We start from the raw sequence: 21664 nt of genomic DNA, 5'->3' as shown, positions 1-21664 counted from the left end.
AAAGGCTCAATGCTTCCAGGAAAAGACTGTCAACGATTCTTTCTGCGCATGCATCGTCTTGCCGTGCATCTCCACACATGGCTCAAGTTTGGCCGTTTCGATGTAAATCTAATGGAAAGACACTCCGCGAAGTGGAGACTCGCTGGCAATCAATGCCGTATTCCCAAACTCCCCCGACAGTCCACCTGGCCTCCGCCGCGGCCGGCCAGAGTCTCCCTGTCAGGACAATGACAGCATCAAACCAACCGTGCAGGATGCCAGAACATCAACATGTCATGAGTGAGGAGAAGAGGAACTAAACACAATTACACACCAGGCCGGGGTTTCAACACACACATGGACACATGCAAAAAAAAAAAAAAAAAAAAAAAGAAAAAAGAAAAAAACCAGGGCAGTCATGGTTTCTCACACACGCACACGTCAGGCTTTGACGGGGTAACACCGGTAGAAAGCGTATATCACACACTGCAGTCAAGCACAGAGCATCCGAAGTTGTGTGTATTCTTAGCACTCCTATATCCTGCTTCAGGATGAGCTGGTTAGACTCAAACACACACACACACACACACACACACACACACACACACACACACACACACACACACAGGCAGACAGACGCGGGAGCCGTGTGACCTCTGGATCGGGCTCTTTCACGAGTGAAGGACAGTTGAGGGCTGATCCCTCCTGCCTCTGTCAGCACGCGGCCCGACCTGACTGACAGCGGCCTGCCATAACACCCGCGCCGTTTCCGGGAAGCTCTGAATTAAGGTCCATCACCTCTGGAAAGCCACTGAACGGGGAGCACACAATTCTGTGTCGCTCGCAGGAACAACCGCCGGACAAAGAAAGAAAGAAAGAAAGGAAAAAAAAAAAAAAATCACAGGCACAAGAGAGGAAGCTGCCAGGAATCGGTTCAATGGCTGAACAAAAGCTGACTCCCTGACTCATGAGGTTTATTGAGTTTATTTGGTTGGCGAGTGTGTGATCAAAGACAGTGTAATACCTGCGTGTTTTTGCTAAACTCAACAGGGTGAAACTAAAATGTATATTTTATCGTCAAAACAGGGGAAAGACATGCAATAAAGCTCTGGGAAACATCCACAGACGACCAGAGCGGTTTGATATCGCTTCCAATTGGCTTATCCATAATTTGGACATCGCATTGATGGCCATGAACCGCAGGATAAACAAAAGCGAGAAAAGATGTTCGGGAAAAAAAAAAAGCAATTAGCTGAAAGAGATTACAAAAAAAATAATTCAAGGAAACATCTCCTGCGGATGTTTTCTTGATGAAGAGTTCAGCCACGTGCAAGGACCCGATGGATATAAGAAACAGCGGTGAACTTTTCCCCAGACAGGTCTGCTATAACAAACACCCAGCCATTCACCCTCCAACCAACAACACTGTTCAAGTTCAAACTCTACCACCATGGCTGACTGTTCAGGATGTCCAATCCTCTGTTTCTAAACACACACACACACCGAGAGAAAAGCTTCAGCTGCAGCTTGGAGAAAGCCACTGTAGTATTTTAAAGGAAAATAACTTGTTTTCTCCTTATTCAAAACAGTCAGCACCGCCTGCTATTAACTTCATTCAGATGTTTTCACATCTATTTAATTTTGCCCTCACACGGTTCTTTCATAAGCACTTATCAAGACTATTTCTTTTTTCTTTTTTTTTACCGGCATGTGGCGCTAGTAAGGAAGTGACTGTTCTATCACAATTTCAACATTTCTTCCTGTTTAAAAATGTCAGATTTCACAGGAACATGCGTTGATGGATCTAAGCTTTGGTTATAAATCCAGGAGAACCAGGATCCACACAAAGAAATAAAAGTCGCAGTTTCATTGACCTCCCTGTGGCACCTCCAGAAAGACTGACGTCTCCTCGAAATGGCTGGAATCCACCCTACTTGGAGAATGGATGTGTGTAGTAAATTTTATGGATTTCTTTCCAAATGGTATTAAGATACTTCGTGTTGGACCCGAGTGTTGGACCATTGATTCCAAAGACAAACGAATCGACATCGCTATCCCAACAGCTCCACCGCTCTGCGCCAGAATGGAGAGGGAAAATAAGTTGTGGTTTACTTGTTTGATTCTCCTGTGGCGAGTCCTAATACCCCCGTCTCTCCTCTTCCCCCCCAAAAAACATCAGAGTCATATGAATAAAACGGCCGTAAAAAATGTATAGCAGGGTTGGGGCTGGGGTTTTCTCCCCCCTAATCCCCCTAAACCTCTAACTGCAGGCCGAGGAGTACAAGTGTTGTGGTGCGATCTTCTCACAGAGCGCAGAGGGCCTGAGAATAACATCACAGGGCCCACAGATATTTATGGAATGAACCACAGGCTGTACACAGAAGTCGGCAGACACCACAACACAGCGCACAAGATGCTGTATACAGCTCCCCGCTCGTATACAACCAGGCAAAGACGGCTAAACACAAAGTGCAGCGCCGTGGTCCGAGGCCAAACGATGACTGATCCGTGGAATTAGAGGGTCAGGATGAGAAATGGAGTACACACAAAATCATTTTTTTCCCTATAAATCATTAAATGTTCAATGAATTCATGTGTATTTCATTTGGAATAAGCTATCCGAGAGCCAGGGGAGATCAGGAGATAGTGGTCAGCACGGTGAAGAAGACAAACGGCCTCTGAATTAAAAGAAAAAAAAAAAAAAAAAAGGGCTGTATCGAATGCAGCGGTCAGGTACTCTGGTTCACAGATCAAAGATCAAATACACCAACATTCATCTGGTTTCCGCTGTTCTGCTCTTCTAACAAAAACTGTGCAAACCAAAACCCGGCCGTCGCAGCTCTCTCGCAGTTTCACAGGCGAACCGAATTTTCCTCACTTCCAGGAGATCAGCTCACACGTTACACGATCCGTTCGCCGTATCATCTGGGAAACGGAGAGATCTCCCCATCACTCCTGCTCCCAGAGAGAAGAATGACAAATATTGCTTTATCTGGGGGGGGGGCAAGAAAAAAAAGAGGTGAAGGGGAAATAATCCACCTCAAAGCCACAGCAGTATTCAGTGGCTAAATCTAAACTTCCTGTTCACATTACAGCATGTTTTCTGAGGACTGTTTCAACATCCGAACCCGCTCCCCGTCTCATCTGTCGGCCCTGTGCGAGCTGCGCTGTCCGACTCAAAACATAAATTCTCAGGCAAACTTTAATAAAAGGGGGGCGGGTGATTTACTCCGGCTAGTGTCTGTCCCCATTTTGAAAACAATTTGATGTTGCATTAATCCTGCGTGTCAGGGCAAGGTGAAATACGTCCTCTGCATTTACTAGCACCAGGTGTTTCATTTGCTAGAATGGCAAAAAACAATGTTTATTCTGGCTGACCCTCCAGTCCCTGCTTATTTTATCTTCTTTCTCCTGAGATGAGAGGGAAAGCAGGGGATGGACGTCTGAGGTGAGCGAGGAGGAGGAGAGGAGCGAGTTAAAAGAAAAGGGGGAGAAATAAATGGAGTTGAATGATTTAGAGGGCACTAAGAAAGGGCTACTCCTAATCATTTCAACAGCATGTCTCTTTCCTCGCTCTCCCAGAGCCTAAGTGAATAGGAATAGATTCCTGTGCTTTGTGATCCTTCACATGGAGCTCTTGTTGATTGTATCTTTCATGCTATTAGACATTTTATCTCTGTTTCACTGCTGGGTGGGTCTCCTGTCAGCTGGCTCCGGTTCAAAACACTCCCCACACTTCACTGCTATCTCCACTGTTTTGTTTTTTTTTTTGAAGCAGCTTATATTGACTATTAACATCATGATGCTTCAACAGTTGAATTCAAATGCAGTGTGGTAGAACTCACTTTAAGATAACCCTGAAGTATCGGAATGGGCAAATGAAGCCGTAAAGACATCGATACATGGAGACACTGAAAGATCAGAGAAGGTACTTAATCAAATATGTGAACAACAAAATTAAAGAGATTCATTCAGCTGGTCTGGCTCGTCTGCAGGTCTGTGTTAATGACGCACTCATCTTTATACAGAAAAAGAAGGGATCGCAGGAGTGGAGATGAGAAAAACAAGTATCCGATTACATTACTGACGCCTGAAAGGAAAGCCTGGACTATATAGGGAAGAGTTGGACTGAAGTGGAACATGTGTGGTGAGGCAGTCCACACACACACACACACACGCACGCGCACACGCACACACCATCTATATGCAGCCGAAACAGCACCGTGTCGTGATAAATGACACCAGTAATGAGTTTTCATGTGAGCCTCATTCAACAGCAGAATTAACAAAAATGACTCTATAGCATCAGAAATTGTCACGCTCATTATGTAGCCGGCACTTTAAAGAAAATACATCTCTTCATATGTATCGAGATATTATGATTAGTACAGTCGCTGCCTCTGAAGTTCATCATCAGGCTGGCTCGGGAGCCGGCGGAGTGTTTGTGCGTCAGAGCGGGCCGCTCTGGGTGTCACTGTGTGTGGCCTCGGCGGCTCTTCTCCGCTGCAGCAGCCCGGCAAAGCCGGAGCACTTTTCACTGGTGTAAACAAACGGGGAAATGGGGCACTTGGCAGCCGACTAAAGTGAGTGATGAGGCAAGTGTGCGCTGAAGCATCTAATGAATCATTTACTGGGAACGCTGGGTTTTATGAGGAAAAGAAAGATGAGGGGGCAGACAAGGAAGACGGAGACCAGCCGAGAGCGCACGGAGAGAAATGTCACTCCGAAGGGGAAGAGAGGATGAAGAGTCAGATTAAAACACATAGTTAATCAAGAGTGGATAAAGTAGCAACAGCATTGAGTGTTTGCTTCATTAATTTACAACTAATAAAGATGTAAAGCCTCACAGAAAAATACCCAAACAGGACAAAAAGATCCATCGAACAGAGGCTAACAAAAAGATAGAATTGTTGCCAAATCTGGGGAATCAGTGCTTATTAAGAGCTCAGATAAAAGATATTTCATAGCTTAACTTGTTTTTCTCTTCATCCATACACCCCCGGTAGTGGAGAGGATGCTACTGTGTAAGAAGGGTGCATATAGTGTACTGCCAGGAAATTTTATTAGTAACAGGCAGGGTCCTGGCTTCGGCGGGCTGTGTTTATCTGCGGAGGGGAGATCCCCATCACAACCACTTATTAGGACGTATATGCGGGCTTAACCAGGCAGCCATTCAACAGCAACAAGGAGCTGGCTGACTGACCACAGCGAGCCGGGACTGGGACCAGTGTGACCGACACCGGAGCGGCGGAGAGGAAAAGCGAGGAAGAAACGCACGTAGACAGGCAGCGGAGGGATCCCGAGAAGGTGGACTGACGAAAAAAGAAAATAGAAACGATCAACAAAGAGACAGCAGAAGAAAACAGTGAAAAATAGAGTGATCGGAACCGGCGAGGGAAATTATGACGACGAGAAAAACTGGGGAGGGAGGAGTGAAGAAAAAGGATCAATCGATGCTGCCACATCATGTTGACTCGGCTCTGACGCAGCGGCCGGCTCTGCCGTTGCCACGGAAACGCAGGCGTGCGAGCTAATCAAAACAGAGAGCGTGCTCCGTGGCTGCGCGATGCGCCCCGAGTCTCCCTCCGCCGAGAGGCCATGAGGTAACCCAGCATGTGACGGAATCCAGCGCTGTGTCATCGAGGTGTGGGGATGTCGGGAAACGTGCAGGATATTTTAGGACACAAACACACACAGACACACACACACACACGCACGCACATGTGTAGACAGGGAGCAAAAATACATATTCTGGGGAAATGCGGCTGGGAGAATGTTCTGCTGTTGAAATCTCTCTTGGACAGTTATTATTTTTCATCATTCTTCCTCAGTTCCAGCTGCAGTGGAACGGAGAGAATAGCCTGATGATTGCAGATGTCACAGAATGAGTGAGAGATAAATCATCGGTTTTCCAAATCTTGCATGACTGAGTAGTAACATCACAATGCTGGTCGGCCAAATATCAAGACTTCCTGGACATATTTCTTTTTTTAAACAAAAGCCCTAAAATGTTTCACACACTCGAGCTGCATTCGAAAAGACCAAGAGCTCCCAAAATTAGCGTGTCAATTCTATAGTGATTAATAAAAACTAAATTATTCAAACTTTATTAATTCTCCTAGGAAAATTACATTTATTCACATTTACTCTTCCTATTTTTAGGATAATTTCTAAAAATTTTCCTATTTTCACTATAATTATTTTGATCATTTTAAGTTGGTTCTTATTGACATTAGCTGAATTTCCACGACTGATTTTAAGCAAAAACAGACAATTCACATTCAAATGAGGATGACTAATCAATAACACAATTGTATACAATGTGACAGTAACTTTGTTACTTCTTTAGAATCATTTACTGAACTGTTTTTGGCATCAAACAACAAAAACAAACAGGTAATTTTCAGTACAAACTCAGCGAGTTCTGAGTAATTTATAACGCAGTTACAATTCAAAGGGCTTCAAAGTAGAGACAACGATTGAGAGAAAGTGTATTTTAAAAGGTAAACCTACTTAAAGTTATTAAACTAAGTCTTTTTCAGTGCATAAACTGATGTCTGCAGTTGAGTTTTGGTCTATAAAGCCACACACACAGATATCAAAACATCTCACTTTGACCTCAAGAGAGACACCCAATCTCCAGAGGTTCAAAGTTTGGTCCCCATTTATCCCAGCTAACAAGAAGCTTTCAATTAAGCCTTCGATGTGGAGGTAAAAAAAAAAAAAAAAAAAAAAAAAAAAAAAAAAAAAAAAAAAAAAAAGAGAAAAGCTGAGCAAAAAGAGGGAGACTGAGAGAAAATGGGAGCTGGGAGTAAAAGATGTGAGATTTTACAGAGGCCCAAACCACAAGAAAGTGGAGGCTGAATGCATGCTGGACATTCCCCGGGCGGCCGCTCATGCACTCGGAAAAAAAAGGAAGAAGAAAAAAAAAAAAAACACTTTTTCAAGACAGGAAAATGATTTCAGCTGTGTAAACTGACAGCGGCCTTGTAGCTGAGGATGAAGACGGAGAAAGAGGGGAAACCTGCAGCTCTGTCATAACTCCTGACAGAGGGTTAGGAGAGTGCCGGGGGGGCCGACTCCTTCAGGGAAACAAAACCTCCCGTCACATGATCACATGAAATGAAGCCAAATGAAGCTGGTGCTGGATATCAGCTCAGCTCCACAACATTACAGTCAAAGGGGTTTATTTGACCTTCTTTGAAGAAACCTGTGTGTTCCATATGATGAATACGCCACTGAGCGGCTCAGATGGAAACCGGGCCGCTTTGAAGTGTGTCAGAAACGGCGTTAGGAAAGCGGTATCCAGATATGCTCCATCAAAATGTTTACACACGCTCGCTATTTTAGCCTTCGCCTTTCTGCTTTCTCACGTCTCATCTCCGAGGGTGGCATCGCAGTAAATCCTGCTTCAAGACGCCGTGAGGCGATCGTTCCATGTACAGCAAGACAATCACAGCGGAGCTGCTCAGATCAATCATTTAATTATGACAACGGATGTAATTAGTGGTAGACTTTAAACAGAGCTGCGCCGAGCGGCTACTGGGAACGGCGGGCATATTTCTTTCTATAGCCTCAGCCGGTTGTGGATCGTAAACACACTGGTTCACATGATTACAGACGCGCCGCGTGACGCTCTCTATGCAGCATGAGGTGGAATAAAGCACAGGATAGTGCTTGGTAATGGTTAGTCAACAAGTCAGGATCCAAGGAGTTATCAATCATGTGGCCTACAAGGGCGATCATCCTAAATTGAAGGGCAGGAGCGAACAGGGAAAATGGAAAGGATAATGCCGGGTTGTGAATGAAAGATTGAACAGTGAGCGGTTTAACATAATTCCTGGGTTTCACTGCAGAGGGAAGTGGTGGCTCCTGGCTTCTGTGCATGGAGGTCAAGAAAGTGACTGAGTGTGTGTGTGTGTGTGTGAGACGGCAGATGCACCACCGTATGCTGTCCGTTTAGTCGCACAAGCATGAGCGGGCCAGTTGTTGCGTGTGACTGTGGAGGTGTTCCTGATGGTGCGCATGTCTTCAGGACAGGGTGGAGCCTGTGAGCACAAGCAGCCACCGCAGCCGCAGAGCCACCAGTCCTCAAACCTCCTGGGGCAGAGCATTACTGGCCAGTGTGGGGTGAAATTGCCGGGTTTTTGGGGTGAATGGACTAGGGAAAAAAAAAAGAAAAAAAAACCCTCCAGATTATTTTCCATGCCCACAAGTTGATCATTTATCATCTGACATGATAACAACACAGCCTCCATGTCAACAAAATAAATCCAGGGGACAATCTCTATGGAGACAGAGGAGTCAAATCCCATCGACTTTTAGCTAAACAAACAACAAGCATCAGTGCACGGACAACCAGTGAAGACTCAAACTACCCCCAAAAGTTCCTGCAAAACAGTAGCTATGGTTACCGATAAATACCGTCCTTGTGAGGGAAGATGGTCTGCTGCTGAGGAGGAAACGTGAAAGTGAGTAGAACAGTCAGATCACCTTCTGCCTTCACCCTCCACTGTATATGACACCTCCAACTGCAGGCTGGAATAAATCCTGAAGTGGGCTTTCTTCTCCTCCGTTCGGTGTCCACCTTCTCCCCCGTTTTACTTTTTTCTTCACCTCATGTCTGCTCACATCTCACTTGCAGCTGCACAAAGCATTAGGCACCACTTTTATCTCCCTCATTACATGTGTTTGCCAGCTCCATATCTGCCCGTTCGCACAACGGCTCACTCCCTTACACACACATAGGCGCGCACACAACGAGGGGCCTGCGGTTTTCAGGCAGCTATGACACAATCCAGATTCCTTTAGCTGCCTATAGCGGGGGAAATGTGTTTTGTGCAGAATTATTTCCCTGCAAAGTCCAGATTTTCCCCGCCTCGCAGCTTTGATCCACATGGCACGGGGAGCTTATGTCAACAGTCTTGTGTTGCAGCTGGAGGGCCCGGTAGACCCCCAAGGTGTCACTCATTGTTCCCCCGTCATTGTCGGGGCTGCCTAACCACTGTGAGGTGCTGTTACCCACTACATCTTACAACAAACCCCCCCCGCAACACGACACAGCAGACGTCTCAAGATGACAGATGGGTACACACACACACATAGGCGCTTCATGCAGTAGGTTTTATACAATCTGATTCTGGGGTTACACAAATGTTACTGGCGTTTTTGATGGATTCCGACCACCAAGTACGCTTTGCAAAGGTTTAATACTACTCGGTAAAGCTGTGTGAGTGTGCAACCTGAAGAGAGATACTGGCGAAACCGAGTAAAACTGAGCGAGGAAGAGTCTAGAGGCTCAGCCGAGGGAGGAGTATTTCAGTATTTTTTTCATTAAAAACACGAGACGCTGGGGACATCAATATTCTCACACACAAAACAAATGTCTCTGGTCATTTCCTACAAAAATAGATGCTGTTTTTCCCTTCAAGCATCCACAATTTGGTCAAACAGATCTGAGTAAATGTTTTTGCTTTGGTTCATATATTAGTGGACCACAACACGCATAACTTCTGCATAACTATAGTTATACTTCTAAAGCAGGGCAGTGTACAGGCATCTATAGGGTGGCTCCATTAACTCTCCTAAAAGACTCAGGGGATGTTAGGATCTCACGGCTGGTGGTGACGTGTTCAGAAAGCACTTTGTGTCTCTGTGATCATTTTAAGTGCTTTCTAAATAAAGACGGATTGTATTGGAAAGACTGTATTTGTGATTTCAAAGCAGTGTCTTTCATTATGTGTGACTGTATTGTGCAAACAGAATTTTCTCCATTTTTTCCAGATAAACAGGAAATATTCAGCCCATTTTAAATCTACTTTAAAGTGTGTATTATCTCTGAGATCTGGAGGCTTGTGCCTACAAATTACCAAACAGTGCATCTACAAACCCTTTCTTCTACAGTTTAACCCCCATTATACTAATGTTCCACAATATAATCACACATCCAGGCAACAGTGGATGACAATCTGACTGGTATAATTATTATTATGTCCAAACACACAAATGATTAATGAAGTGATTAAGCTCAACCACTGTAAAATGTGCTGTATTGACAAGAAACATACTGAGACTGTGTGTTTTGGCTGGAGTAGAACCAGAAAACGGCAGAAGAGTTATTCTTACTGATAGATATCTTTTCGAAGCACGGTTCGACTCAGCGGGTTGTCAGCCTGGGGAGCCATGCTGAGCGAGCCCAGCTTCAGAACCAGAGTGTCTTCTTTCTTCACTGGAGGATCTGCTGGGACACACAAACAAATCACGGAAAGCAGATAAGTCTAAATTATATTACTCTTATATGTCGAACGGCGGTCTGGGAATGATGGGTTAGCATCGCTCAGACACATGAAACCAAACACAGGAGTCTTACAAGTTAGTCATTCAAACACAAGCAGCAGACAAAACAACACTGCACACATCTAACAATCCAACATCGACTTTATATTGTGTAGGAGTAAACACAGTGCGGTTCTTTTTAGTTTTTTTTTTCTTTTTCAGATCCACCTCCCCGTCTCTGCAAACTAATGTGGTGGCGTGTTTGGTTGACCATGACGGGGAGTTTCATGCAGCCACCGCAGTCTCGACAAATACGAAAATCACAGTGTGTGACACGTCGTCCCGGCGCTGTAAAGTTTTCCACGCGTGTTCAGAAAGAGGCGTGCGACATTCTCTGACCCGGCGCTGTGGGCTTGTCCGGCGTTCCGGGGCAAAACACCCGGATCACGCTGGTGTTGATGTAGATGAGGGGCAAGCATCGCGACGTCAACGTGTGGCTTCTCATCGGCTGGCCCGCCGACTTCCCGCGCTCCCTGTAGCGTCTCGGCACCGTAGCCTGAAAAGAGGTCACAAATGTCAGAAAAGTTCTCGCAAATTACAGCAAAAAACAAATTCATACAAAAAATCGAAACGTAAAGAAAATTCAGAATAAAATGTTTGTAAATCCGAATGTTTTCTCAGTATTTACTGGCTAAAAAGCTTTTGGACATAACAGATGCTTCATTGTACCTGGAACACTCCTGCTATGGTGGCCAGTAAGGGACAGGACAGAACCACGTCGAAGGGCTGCGCCGTCAGCAGGATCTCTCTCAGGTACTGCGGCGAGCCGTCCGCCAGCAGGTCGGCGTTCACCCGCTGGCTGGCGGTGGTGGCGCCGCTGCGGGTGGGCCGCTCGGGCCGCGTGGTCAGCTTGTGGCGGACGTTCTTGGTGACGGCCTGAGTGTAGGTGATGGACAGGAAGCCGTGCTGCTGGTGGGAGCCCTCCAGGACCTTCGCCGCCGTCTGACCGGTGGCGAGACAGGAAGAATGATGATCGAGGTCTCACGGGGGCAATCCAGGGCAAAACAACTCTTCTCTGTTCACAGGGTCTGATTTTTTTTGGTATGAGGTGTAAGTCAGGCGGAATGTAACACAATCTAAACACATTTTCATAAAACACATGCTCATTCTGTAAAAAAAAAAAAAAAAAAAAAAAAAAACACTGGATTTATCTGAAGGAAAATTTAGAGTTTACCTTCAACTTGGTACTGTATGTTTTTAGGAAGACAAAGATCCCACTTAAATTTCAACAAACAACTTCACCTCAAGCCCAAAAAAGAACAGCCCTGAGCTTTTTCCCTGAGTGACTGTCAAAAGCAAGCCAAGCTGAAGCTACTGGGGGAGAAAAGGCAATCTGGAGCAGATTTATTCACATTCTATGCAATAATTTACATTTATTCAACAAATCAGCCCCCTTTCACCAAGCCAAAATCTTGAACACCGATTAAACATGCCACTTTATTTCAGGCTTATCAGGAGGTTTAGTTCTTCAATCTTAAGGCTGATTTGTAGAGTCAAAAGGTAAAAGAGGGGATTTTGTCAAAATCATGGGGAACAAGTCTGACCATCTCTGCTTGCTTCATACTATTTCTAAATATACTATCATTCCTGGAAAGGGGAGTCTATTTCATGTATTGCATAATTACTTCGCAATTCTTTTAAATCTTTCACAGTTTGGAACAAGAATACAAATAACACACTGACTCAGTGTGAGGAAAGATGACTTTATATGCATCACTTACCGCAAGCTATAAATTAAATATATATAAAGTGTATAAATTATTTTAGGTGTGGAGTACTGTTGATGGGGTGGGAAATTCCCTGAGGCTTTTATGAAAAGAACAGAAATAGTTCAAACGTAATGACAGGGATCTGTGGAAATCATTTATTTTAGATGACAACGCCTTTTTAACGCCTTCATATATCAGGAACCAAAGAAAAAATATGATTTGCTTTGCATCCTAGTTAGTAGACACGATCAAATTCTCATAGAAAATATGAAGCAAGTCACAGATGGTCAGAAAAGCAGAAAGCGGAAAAGCTATTGATTCCATATATGATGACCAAAATGTAAATTTTAATGTTCAAGACAGATTAACCAAGAAATCAGGGTCAAATCTATGAAAACATCCAATAACAGTGGCAGGAAAGTTCTTTATCAAACAATTTATCAGTTTTTTTTTTTTGTAACTATTACATAGAGTGCGCAGAGATCAAGTGTGGAAGAGAAATAGCATGACTGACTCTAAAAGGTCTAAAGGTTGAGTAAATTTCAGTGATGGAGTGAAATCTACACTAAGTATCTCTGAGATCCACAAATGAGTGTTTCCTGCCACTGTTGGTGGAGCTTAATCAGAGTCAACACAAAAAGAAGAAGTCTGGGTTCTTACAGGAGGGAAAAAGCCAGAGAAGTGGCTGAAAGAGTCTTGCTTGCTGACCGGTCGAACCAACACAGTGCGTCTGTTCAGCTTGTCAGTGCAAGACAGGACCACTCCTCCACCGATGCCTGAGCTCCGAAAGCCCTCCTCCAGACTGGAGGTGAAGAGAAGAGAGATGGCGGACGCAGAGGAGGAGAGAGGAGGCGAGAATTCACAGGGAGGGAGGGAGGGAGGGAGGGGGCACAGGAGATCATTGCAGGTATTTAGATCAGGAAAACAACGGAAAAACTTTCAGATGAGGAGAAGAAGAATTATAGACACAGGATTGTCACCAGCATGAACTCATTTGGAATGGTCTTATACTTTGCAGCAGCACATACAATAAAGTCTTAAAAACCTAAATAATGCTCTATGTGGCAGTTTATCTGTTACGTGCCAGTATAAGACCATCACCAGAGGCAGATTTCAACTACAGTCGAGGCCCATTCAAGGATTTTTCCAACACACACACAGAAAAATAGCTGTCACCAGATTTCATTGGCTTGATAACGCAGCCAATCAGAGGCACTGGAGAGACAGGTGAGTGTTACACTGCAAAGAGACTTTTTGAGGGGGGGGGGGAGTTTAGAGGGCGCATTAAACAGACGCACACCCAGCATTACAGCCAAACTCTGAGATTTGTCTTTCAGTTTCCTGTCTGTCCAGCGGGGACCGAGATGAGGGACCTTGATTGGTAGCAGCAGATTGGCAGAGGGCAGTGAACAAAGGCCTACGAGCTGCCTCGGCTGCTCGGGCACGGGCAGGAGCTTTACCGCGGCGGTCTCCTTGCACTGCAGAATGACTCCTTCATAGCTGCCAGACAGCCAGACCTGCCCTGGCCTGGAGAGACACACAAGGCTAAGCTTAAAATGGGAATCCGGGACCACTTGTGCCGTGCCAGGCCCTGATAGCAACTCTTTCAACGGCAGCGGTCATTACAAATCGAGATGAGTAATCCACACGCTAAACAAACCTTTCTATCATCATTCAGCAGCCAGGAGGTTTAAACATTTCTATATTTAAGACAGTGTGGAGAATTCATTAAATCATATAAACAAAGTCAGCTCTGATTCGGACCTGCAAGGCAAAAATCAGAACGTTATCATGGAAGTGGACATCCGAACACATACAGTGTACTATAACAGAGTGCGTTCACACCTGAAAGGATTAAACAAACACAGGAGGGACCTGAACCTTTGTATCCTTGAAATAAGTTCCTGTTAATGTGTGATCACTAAAGGAATTCCAACTGCCGTAAGCATGTGGATACATTTCATAAGCTGTCGGTGGGCTCTGAGGCGGTTAAAGCACCACACACCACGCCATCGACGCCTTCAGGCCGGCGTACAGTCCTGTTGTAGAAGTTATGAAAGATCTGTCACATGAAATAAATCATCAGCGTGAGCAATATGTTGTCTGTTTACATCTCGTGATCGGGTGTTTGAAATATCAGCGTGAATGCAAACTACGACCCTTTGTCTTCTCATTGCTTTGCTGTGGGCCAGGCAACCGCAACACAAGTGTGAACACGGTCTAAATCACAAACACACACACACTCGGGTCCTTCCAAATCATGCACGTCGGATGTATAGGAAAACATTTCACACAATGGAAACAGTGCAGTTCCATCTGCTAGTTTTCTTTTGCGGCGTTCTCTCGTTCACCGCGCCCCCCCCCCCCCCCCCCCCCCCCCCATCTTCACGACACCCCCGAGTGCAGTGGGAGAGGAGCGTCTGTGTGTTTTGTTCTTTGTTATCTTGTGCGTGCACGTCAGCTCTTTCTGCGTCCGCTGCTGTGAATGTCTCTTTGTAATCCTTCCTCTCGGTTGTAAGAGTGACTAATACATACAGACCCCCCACTGCTCTTCATCGTCCTCCAGCTCTCCTTCCTCTCCGTGCGCTCCCATCCAGCCACGCTGCGCTCCCAGCTATTTGTGGAGCAGCTGGAAGACATCAGCTTCGATTTGTGTTCGCAGCTCCTCGGAGTGAATGAGGGTGAACTGTCACCAGCCGGGGTCGTCTCCGTGTTACTGAACACCGTTGCCGGGGGAGACCAGGCTGAAGCTTCCCAATTTCCTGAACTCCTCACAAGGAAGGAAACTTGACTGAATTTATTACCAGGACACCTTTTTGCTTCCATTCCCGACTTTAATTTCCCGTTTTCGCTACGTGACGAGTGAGCGCCACACCTACGGAGTTCAACACCCACCTATTTTCAATTCCTGGTGGACTCACTATTTTCCCCCCTCCACCCTTTCTTGTCCTCCTATTTTGATACAATCAGGGATTCAATTATATATTTTCCTCCCATATTCGCCTGCCCGATCTCACTTTCCATTCATTTTCCAGAATTGAGATGGCTGAGGCCCATCAGACCTGATCTGTTCTGACCCAAAGCACACAAATAACCTGGGCTGGGTGATGAAATGCCTCACAATTATCTATTCAGAATGATGAATATGGACTCCACTCGCTGTGGGCTTGCTTGTATATGTGGATGATACAGATTAGAGTGGGCCAGGAGCCCGGAGGTCCTCCACTGTGTCCTAAGCAGCCATGACTGTAACCTGGCTTGGAGAACCGGGTGTTCACGCCTGCCAGAACTTTGGTCTGCGCAAATGTGTTGGGACCAGGTTGTTAACTGCACATTAAACTGAAATAACCTAGAAATGAGAAAATTGACTTATTATCTACTTAGGAAGGCATAGAGGTCTACTAAAGAGATTAGAGCTGGCGCTGTCTCAGGAGCAATTGGACACACACCTGCGGAGAACAGAGCCGTGTGAAATAATAACCCGCAGCACCTTCATGCTCCAGAGATGTCAAACCGCTGACATTGTCCTGGCTCCGCTTCCTAATCCATACTGTACTGAACACATGTGGTTTGACAAAAAAATAACCTGGCAAACTTCAGCAAAACACATCTCTGAAATACTGGCTGGATGAACGCGTTAGAATCCATCGGTCCCTCTCTGACCGGCAGGACATTCTGTGGACCGAGTAGCAGCGATGACAAATTCTGGGCGAGTCCAAATCAATATCTATTATCATATCCGTGGGAAGCACTGATTGCAATGGATGGGGTTTGATACAGACGCAGCGCTGCAGAGAGGTCCATCTTCTTTTCACTGTCTGGCTCGATCAGGGCAGGAGACACTCGGGGGAGGAGATCTGAGCACATGCTCTGTCTGCTGGATGCTGCTTCATTATCTCCTCAGAAGAAGGCAGGGGGAACGGCCTCCTGCTAAGGGGTCCGATCCCAGCAGAACGCGACCTCAGGCACGTACGCCGTGCACACTTGGAGCTGCTGACTCAGCACGGCGGTATGTGATGAAGATAATAATGATGTAGATATTGAAAATAAAAACTTGATCTAATTACTGGGAAGAACATCCATGTGGGGGATGGAGGGGGATGAAATCTTACGTTTATGAGTGCTTTCATCATTTCAGAGCACAAAATGACCTCATTTTAACTGGAAGTGGACGTGGAGAGAGATTACCATAAGGATGCGGTTGAACGTCGCCCAGTGGTTTTCCGCTGCTAATGTTTCTCTGAATCAAGTCAGACACCGCGGGCAGAGAGAAGATGACTGACGTCCTGACCCGACTCCTCTGCTCTCTGAGTCACTGCAGCGTCGGCCCAGGATCCACTCAACAGCGTCCATATAGTCTTGTTGGTACGTCTGTCTCTCAGCCTGTGGTCAACGCCACAGCAGCTGTCTGGAAAGATGAGGCCGCCGAGGTGATAATCCAAAGAATTATACGAGGAGAAGCAGGACCAGACAGAGTGGTTGCAGCGTTGGTGGCAGACGTGCGTGTGTGCAGCCCCTGGGATCAGAATGTGTGTGGGGGCAGCAGCGTGAGCTGGTGGATAAACTGGAAGGCTCCAGCTTTTGCTGTTTCACTGCAACAGAGATTAGAGCTTCATGTGCCAGCCCTGGAGCGAGCACCGGCGCTGTTCTCTCCACGGAAAGCAACTGAGAGGTTTCCATTGGCTTTCTTTCAGAACTTCTGTGAGGAGGGAAACTTCAGGACATTTACATGTGTTATTATGAAAACTAATCTATATGTAAAGGGAGGATGACACTTATGTAATAAACTCAGTTAATCATACTTTAACAATCCTCATGGGGAAATTCCTTCTTTCCACATTCACTGATCTTATTTTAGGACTGGGCAGCTACACTGACGAGCTCATGGGGGTCAAGGGTCTTGCTTCGGGACCCACAGTGGTGACCTTTCCACTGTAGGAGTCAAACCTGTGATCTCCTGATCCCCTGCTGCTTCTCCAGCCTCGAGAACACCACTGCACGAAGTAATCACCAAAAGCTTTGATAATCATTTATCAGACCTTTGTTATTTTTTTAAATTCTGTGTCTAATATTCATTGTTATTATTAGGAAAAAAGCAATTAATACAATGCTGTTAATTAATTAAAAACTGTGCTCATGAAGAACTGTGTATGAAGAATAAAAAAAAACACATCTCAGTCTACAAAGAAGAATAAAATCATTTTCATCATTTTCACATTGTGTTCATAAAATCCTCTGTGAAGCCTAAAACTCCCATGTGGTTTATTGACTAATGTGTTTTTGATCAAATCTTGTACGGTGAATATTTGGCTTTTAAAATTCACTTTTCCACCATTTGACTGATCACATTCTTGACGTATTCATACCTGCATCTGTAGTGATCGATGTTGAAGCTGCCGACTTTACATTTGATCTTTGTGTAAACGTCCTGCACGTCCACCGAGGCACTCAGGTCTTCTAGTTCACCGATGACACACAACTCAACTGGAAACACACCAAACACACAAAAATACGTATGAACGTCTGCTTTAAGGTCTGAGCTGAATCGATCGGCTGCGCTCAGTTACTGAACAGAGGACGCTCGGTGTCTCATGCCTCTTTGTATTTGGCTGATTAAAAGTGAAATGGTATGACTAACTAGACAAACACGCACACCAATACACACGTTGTGTGGGTAAGCTTGGCCGTGTTTCCGTGTTCGGTTTCTATTTGAGAAGGCAAAGCATCTTGTCAAACGAATCTGATATCCAACGAGCCCCGGGACGCTCAATCCATCACATGAGAAGAGCATGAGTGTGTGTGTGTGTGTGTGTGTGTGTGTGTGTGTGTGAACAGGCAACTCTGTGCACCTTGTGTGCAAACAAACCCACCCACTGCAGGCAGAGTGAGTAAGCTTCACAGAAGGACTGATTAACTTTGTACTGAACGGAGCCTGTGAGCTTAACTGCCGGTTCTCGCTCATTGTTTCCACTGAGAAAGTCCCACAATCACAGGAAAGCTTCTGAGTTTGGACTTCATGCATGTGAAACTATGGTTGTTGTTGTACTGTTGCCTTGTGGTGATTCTCAGAACAGTTGAGGTTCCTAACAGCATATTAATATCAAAACATGAGGCTTGACAGCTTTAATGTGGATACTATGTGGAAGGGTAAAATAAAAAAAAAAGGTACGCCTTGAACTCAAGTTGTGAGATCCTTAGAAAATCATAGTCTCAGACAGAGTGTTGATATTGATGTATGAGTTTTCATAAGAGCGCTGGAAACCTTTAGTCCTGCCGTCTTAAGATGGGTTCATCTTAAAAAACAGAAAGAGTACCACTGAGTTCTGCCCTCAGCAGAGCCTCTGGAGGCTGGTGCTTGAATTTCTACCTCTAATCTTCCAACACATAATAGCACAACATTTTACCCGAGGACCAGTGGAATGGGGCTGGCTGTTTTTCCACTTCTGTCTGGAAAGACAAGAATCTTATTTCCTCCGCAGTTGAAAAACACATTACATCATAGCAGATTGACTGCACTCATATATGTGGCTTACTTATCTCCAGGAATGCATCCGCAATATTAAGCATCTAATAAATGGCATACACGCATTGCTTGTTTCCAATAAAATGCTCAATGTGTTGCATAAAGACAACTCAGTGGTAAGTTCATCTCGCCACTCAGATGGCACATATTAAGCCCAAATCCAGAGTAATGCCTATTTAGGATGTCTCTAAGTCAAACCATCTCTGTGAGGTCCTCTGAAACATTCCATTTCCACTATTAAAGACCTTAAGCTGGCCGATCTGGTTGGCAGATGCTAAATATTACAGCCACCAATTAAAGGTAAATCTGGCCTTTCATTGCCACAGTAAATCTACAGGGGACGCAAGGCGGTTCGCTTCAGATTCATCACGTTCATTTATTTGTCCTTGCCCCCCGTCCCTCCCCCTCTCCCGCCTGAGCACGTTACCTTCGACTGAGAAGAAGGGCCGGAGTGTTAAAGCTATTGTTCTTCACTCTTTCATGAAGTGACGGATCTGTTTTAAACAATGTCACTAAATACCTGAGAACAAGGAAGTCACCCTGGGGCATCACTTACATACCAATGTTTTCAAGTGAGAACACTAAATTCCCATTGTGTTTTGGGCGTCTGTTTACACAGCAATGGTGCTCAGAGCTTTGTGAGAATGCTCCGAATCCATGTATATAACAGAGACCGACTGCACCTGCGCACCACGGTTGTAGCAAATAATTATTCTGCACATGCGCGAGCAGCTGAACAATAACAGTGTTTTCCTCCAGAGTGTCATGACTCCCATGAATGTTCCTGCCAATCCAAAGTACAGCGACATTTCTCCTGTGCTAGAAATACACTACGACCTTAAATGTGACAAAGAAATCAGTGTTAATGGTAGAAAGTGACGCAAAGTGTTGATTATTCCTCTCCTGTCAATGCAAACACCTCATCGGGTGATGTGTTCCTGTACCTGTCTTCTTGTTGGTCGGGTCCGGAGCGAACAGTTTGACCGTCACTTTGGGCAGCATCCACTGCATCCACAGGCTGACCTTCCCACTGGTTCCCCCGATGCTGCTGGTTTTCTGCTCCAGAGTCACTGTGTCAGCAAACGGACCGTCGTCTCCGGCAGGCACCGAGTCGCCCTGGAGGCACGAAGTGTGATCAGATGACGGTGACAGTCCATTAACAAGAGACAGAACTTGAATTTAATCCTGACAGTGGTGACGCAAGTATATAAAAAAAAAAGGTTAACTTCTCAGATCAATCAGTGTTGTGGGGAGATTCAACAGATCAAACGAACAAACGGAACAAATCAATCATGAGAGAAGACTGGAGCACTTGTACGTGCCGCATCTGCGTGTCTATCGATGTGTCCACATGTGTCCAACCATGTGTTCAGTGAATGTGACTGTTTGTCGCTGTGTATGTAGCCATAACAAAGCAACCGTCGGCACTTCTGGAGCGCGGATGACATCAGTGTCTGGTGAGCAGAACTTCACACACTGTGTGTGTGTGTGGCTCTGCTGTGTGAACCTGTCACTGGCGTCAACCCCAAACGGAGCCACCAGCACCCACACGGCCTCCTTTCACTCAGCCACGCCAGGACACACACATCCAGCAGCCTGGGAGAGGATGCGGAGCGGAGACCGGAGGTGGAGGAGGAGATGACGGCGGTGGTGGAGGTGGTGGGGGGGGTGAAGTGGAGAAGCAAGCAGGATGCGGTGGAGGAGTCGGCCTTCTGTGAGCTCTCAACTCATTACTGGGGGTTTGGCAAGGCGCTGAAGATGACAGCACCGGGGACATTTTTATTTCTCCCGCTCTCTTCCTGCTAAATCTGTTTTTTCCAAACATCTATCTGTGTGGCTGACTGGGAAAGTGAAAAGCACTGCAAACAAACAATGTGGCAATTTGCAGCCCTGGCATCGCAGGGTTTCACTTTTTCCACAGCGTCTCCCATCGCAGCGCCGTAATGACAGATTGTGTCATGGTTATCAAGGCTGGCTGTGGTTGGTGAGGAGGTTATCAACAATCTCAATTAGAAACCCTACAGCTGCCGGGCTGATTACAGTATCTTAAAGAGGATCCAGATGAGGAAACTATGTCCCTTTCCACAGCTGGGGGGAGGAGGAGGAGGAGGAGGAGAGGGGGGGAAGGCCCCAGTCCAATTTGCAAATTTAATTTAATCACACAGTTGAGAGTGGCTGACAGCAAAGCTCAATAACAACGGATGTCAATAATATAAATAAATTAGGATTATGCCGATTCAGAAATAGATTTGGCGTCACGGTGTGCCGAGACCGCGAGCGACTGATGAGAAGCACGTGCTCACTGCAGGATGAGAAATTGTCCGGAATGCACAAGACACACAAGCCTGAGGATCACTGCACAAGAGCTGTATACATGCAAAACAGAATATTTATATCAGAGTTTATTCACTCTGAGGCAGTGGCTCACAAACTTCTTCTTCTTTTTTTTTTTTTTTGAGGCACCCACATTTTTACCATCGTAAACCCAGGAGACCCCCCCACCACATCGTGTATGCAATAAAGTTGAAGGAACCTCACAACTATAAGTGAAACACAGTTTCTTTAATACATTCTGTGACAATGAATTCCTTTTCTCTGAGGAGGAACTCTTTGGGTTCAGGCTGCAGTTTCAAGATTTGATTCACCTGTTTTTCACCACAAAAGATGCATTCACCTCAAATTTTGTCCATTAATTCATTTAAGTCATTTTCTATGTAACTGTCTTGGTAAACTCTATTTCTTTTTGACAGACTCTTCTTTCTCATGAGCTCACACAAAGACGTTTCTAAAGTTCTACAAGGTTAATGTTGAAGTTCAGGTTCAGAAAAAGTGTTTAAAATCCCTGCCAACCTGCAGGACCAGAAGAAACAGAAGACCAAATCAAGCATTCTGGGAAAGTAAGTTTCCAAACCACCAGAAGAGTGGGTTTATGTCAGGCTGATCATGACAATACTTGACCAAACCTGTGTCTGTCGGACGGTTTATTTTACAGCCGCAGCCAGAGAGCAGGGCGAGCCTCTGCCATTCCACGTGTGGAAAAAGGAGCCAGTCGCTCTGCGGCTGTGGGCAGATCCCACCACTGTGTACAGCATCGTGGTCACGCTGTAGCATCGGACAC

At 45.5% G+C, this 21664-nt stretch overlaps 1 protein-coding gene across 2 annotated transcripts in view; it reads right to left on the bottom strand.

Annotated features, from left to right (window-relative positions):
• Window positions 1-21664, bottom strand: part of vps13b (vacuolar protein sorting 13 homolog B) — a 312159-nt gene that overhangs the window by 128059 nt on the left and 162436 nt on the right. The window contains exons 26-31 of one of the 2 annotated variants that reach the window (XM_030102906.1): window positions 19491-19662; window positions 17390-17507; window positions 13484-13550; window positions 10984-11256; window positions 10654-10810; window positions 10105-10216 (exon numbers count right to left, since the gene is read on the bottom strand). In XM_030102906.1, coding sequence (XP_029958766.1) covers window positions 10105-10216; window positions 10654-10810; window positions 10984-11256; window positions 13484-13550; window positions 17390-17507; window positions 19491-19662 — 899 coding nt within the window. Of the gene's footprint in view, window positions 1-10104; window positions 10217-10653; window positions 10811-10983; window positions 11257-12683; window positions 12826-13483; window positions 13551-17389; window positions 17508-19490; window positions 19663-21664 lie in introns of both variants that reach the window. The other variant, XM_030102905.1, reaches the window with a different exon arrangement.

Source organism: Salarias fasciatus, chromosome 11, assembly GCF_902148845.1.
Source record: "Salarias fasciatus chromosome 11, fSalaFa1.1, whole genome shotgun sequence".
Taxonomy (NCBI): domain Eukaryota; kingdom Metazoa; phylum Chordata; class Actinopteri; order Blenniiformes; family Blenniidae; genus Salarias; species Salarias fasciatus.
The sequence above is the reverse complement of the archived record's forward strand: the minus strand, read 5'-3'. Positions and strand labels throughout refer to the sequence as shown.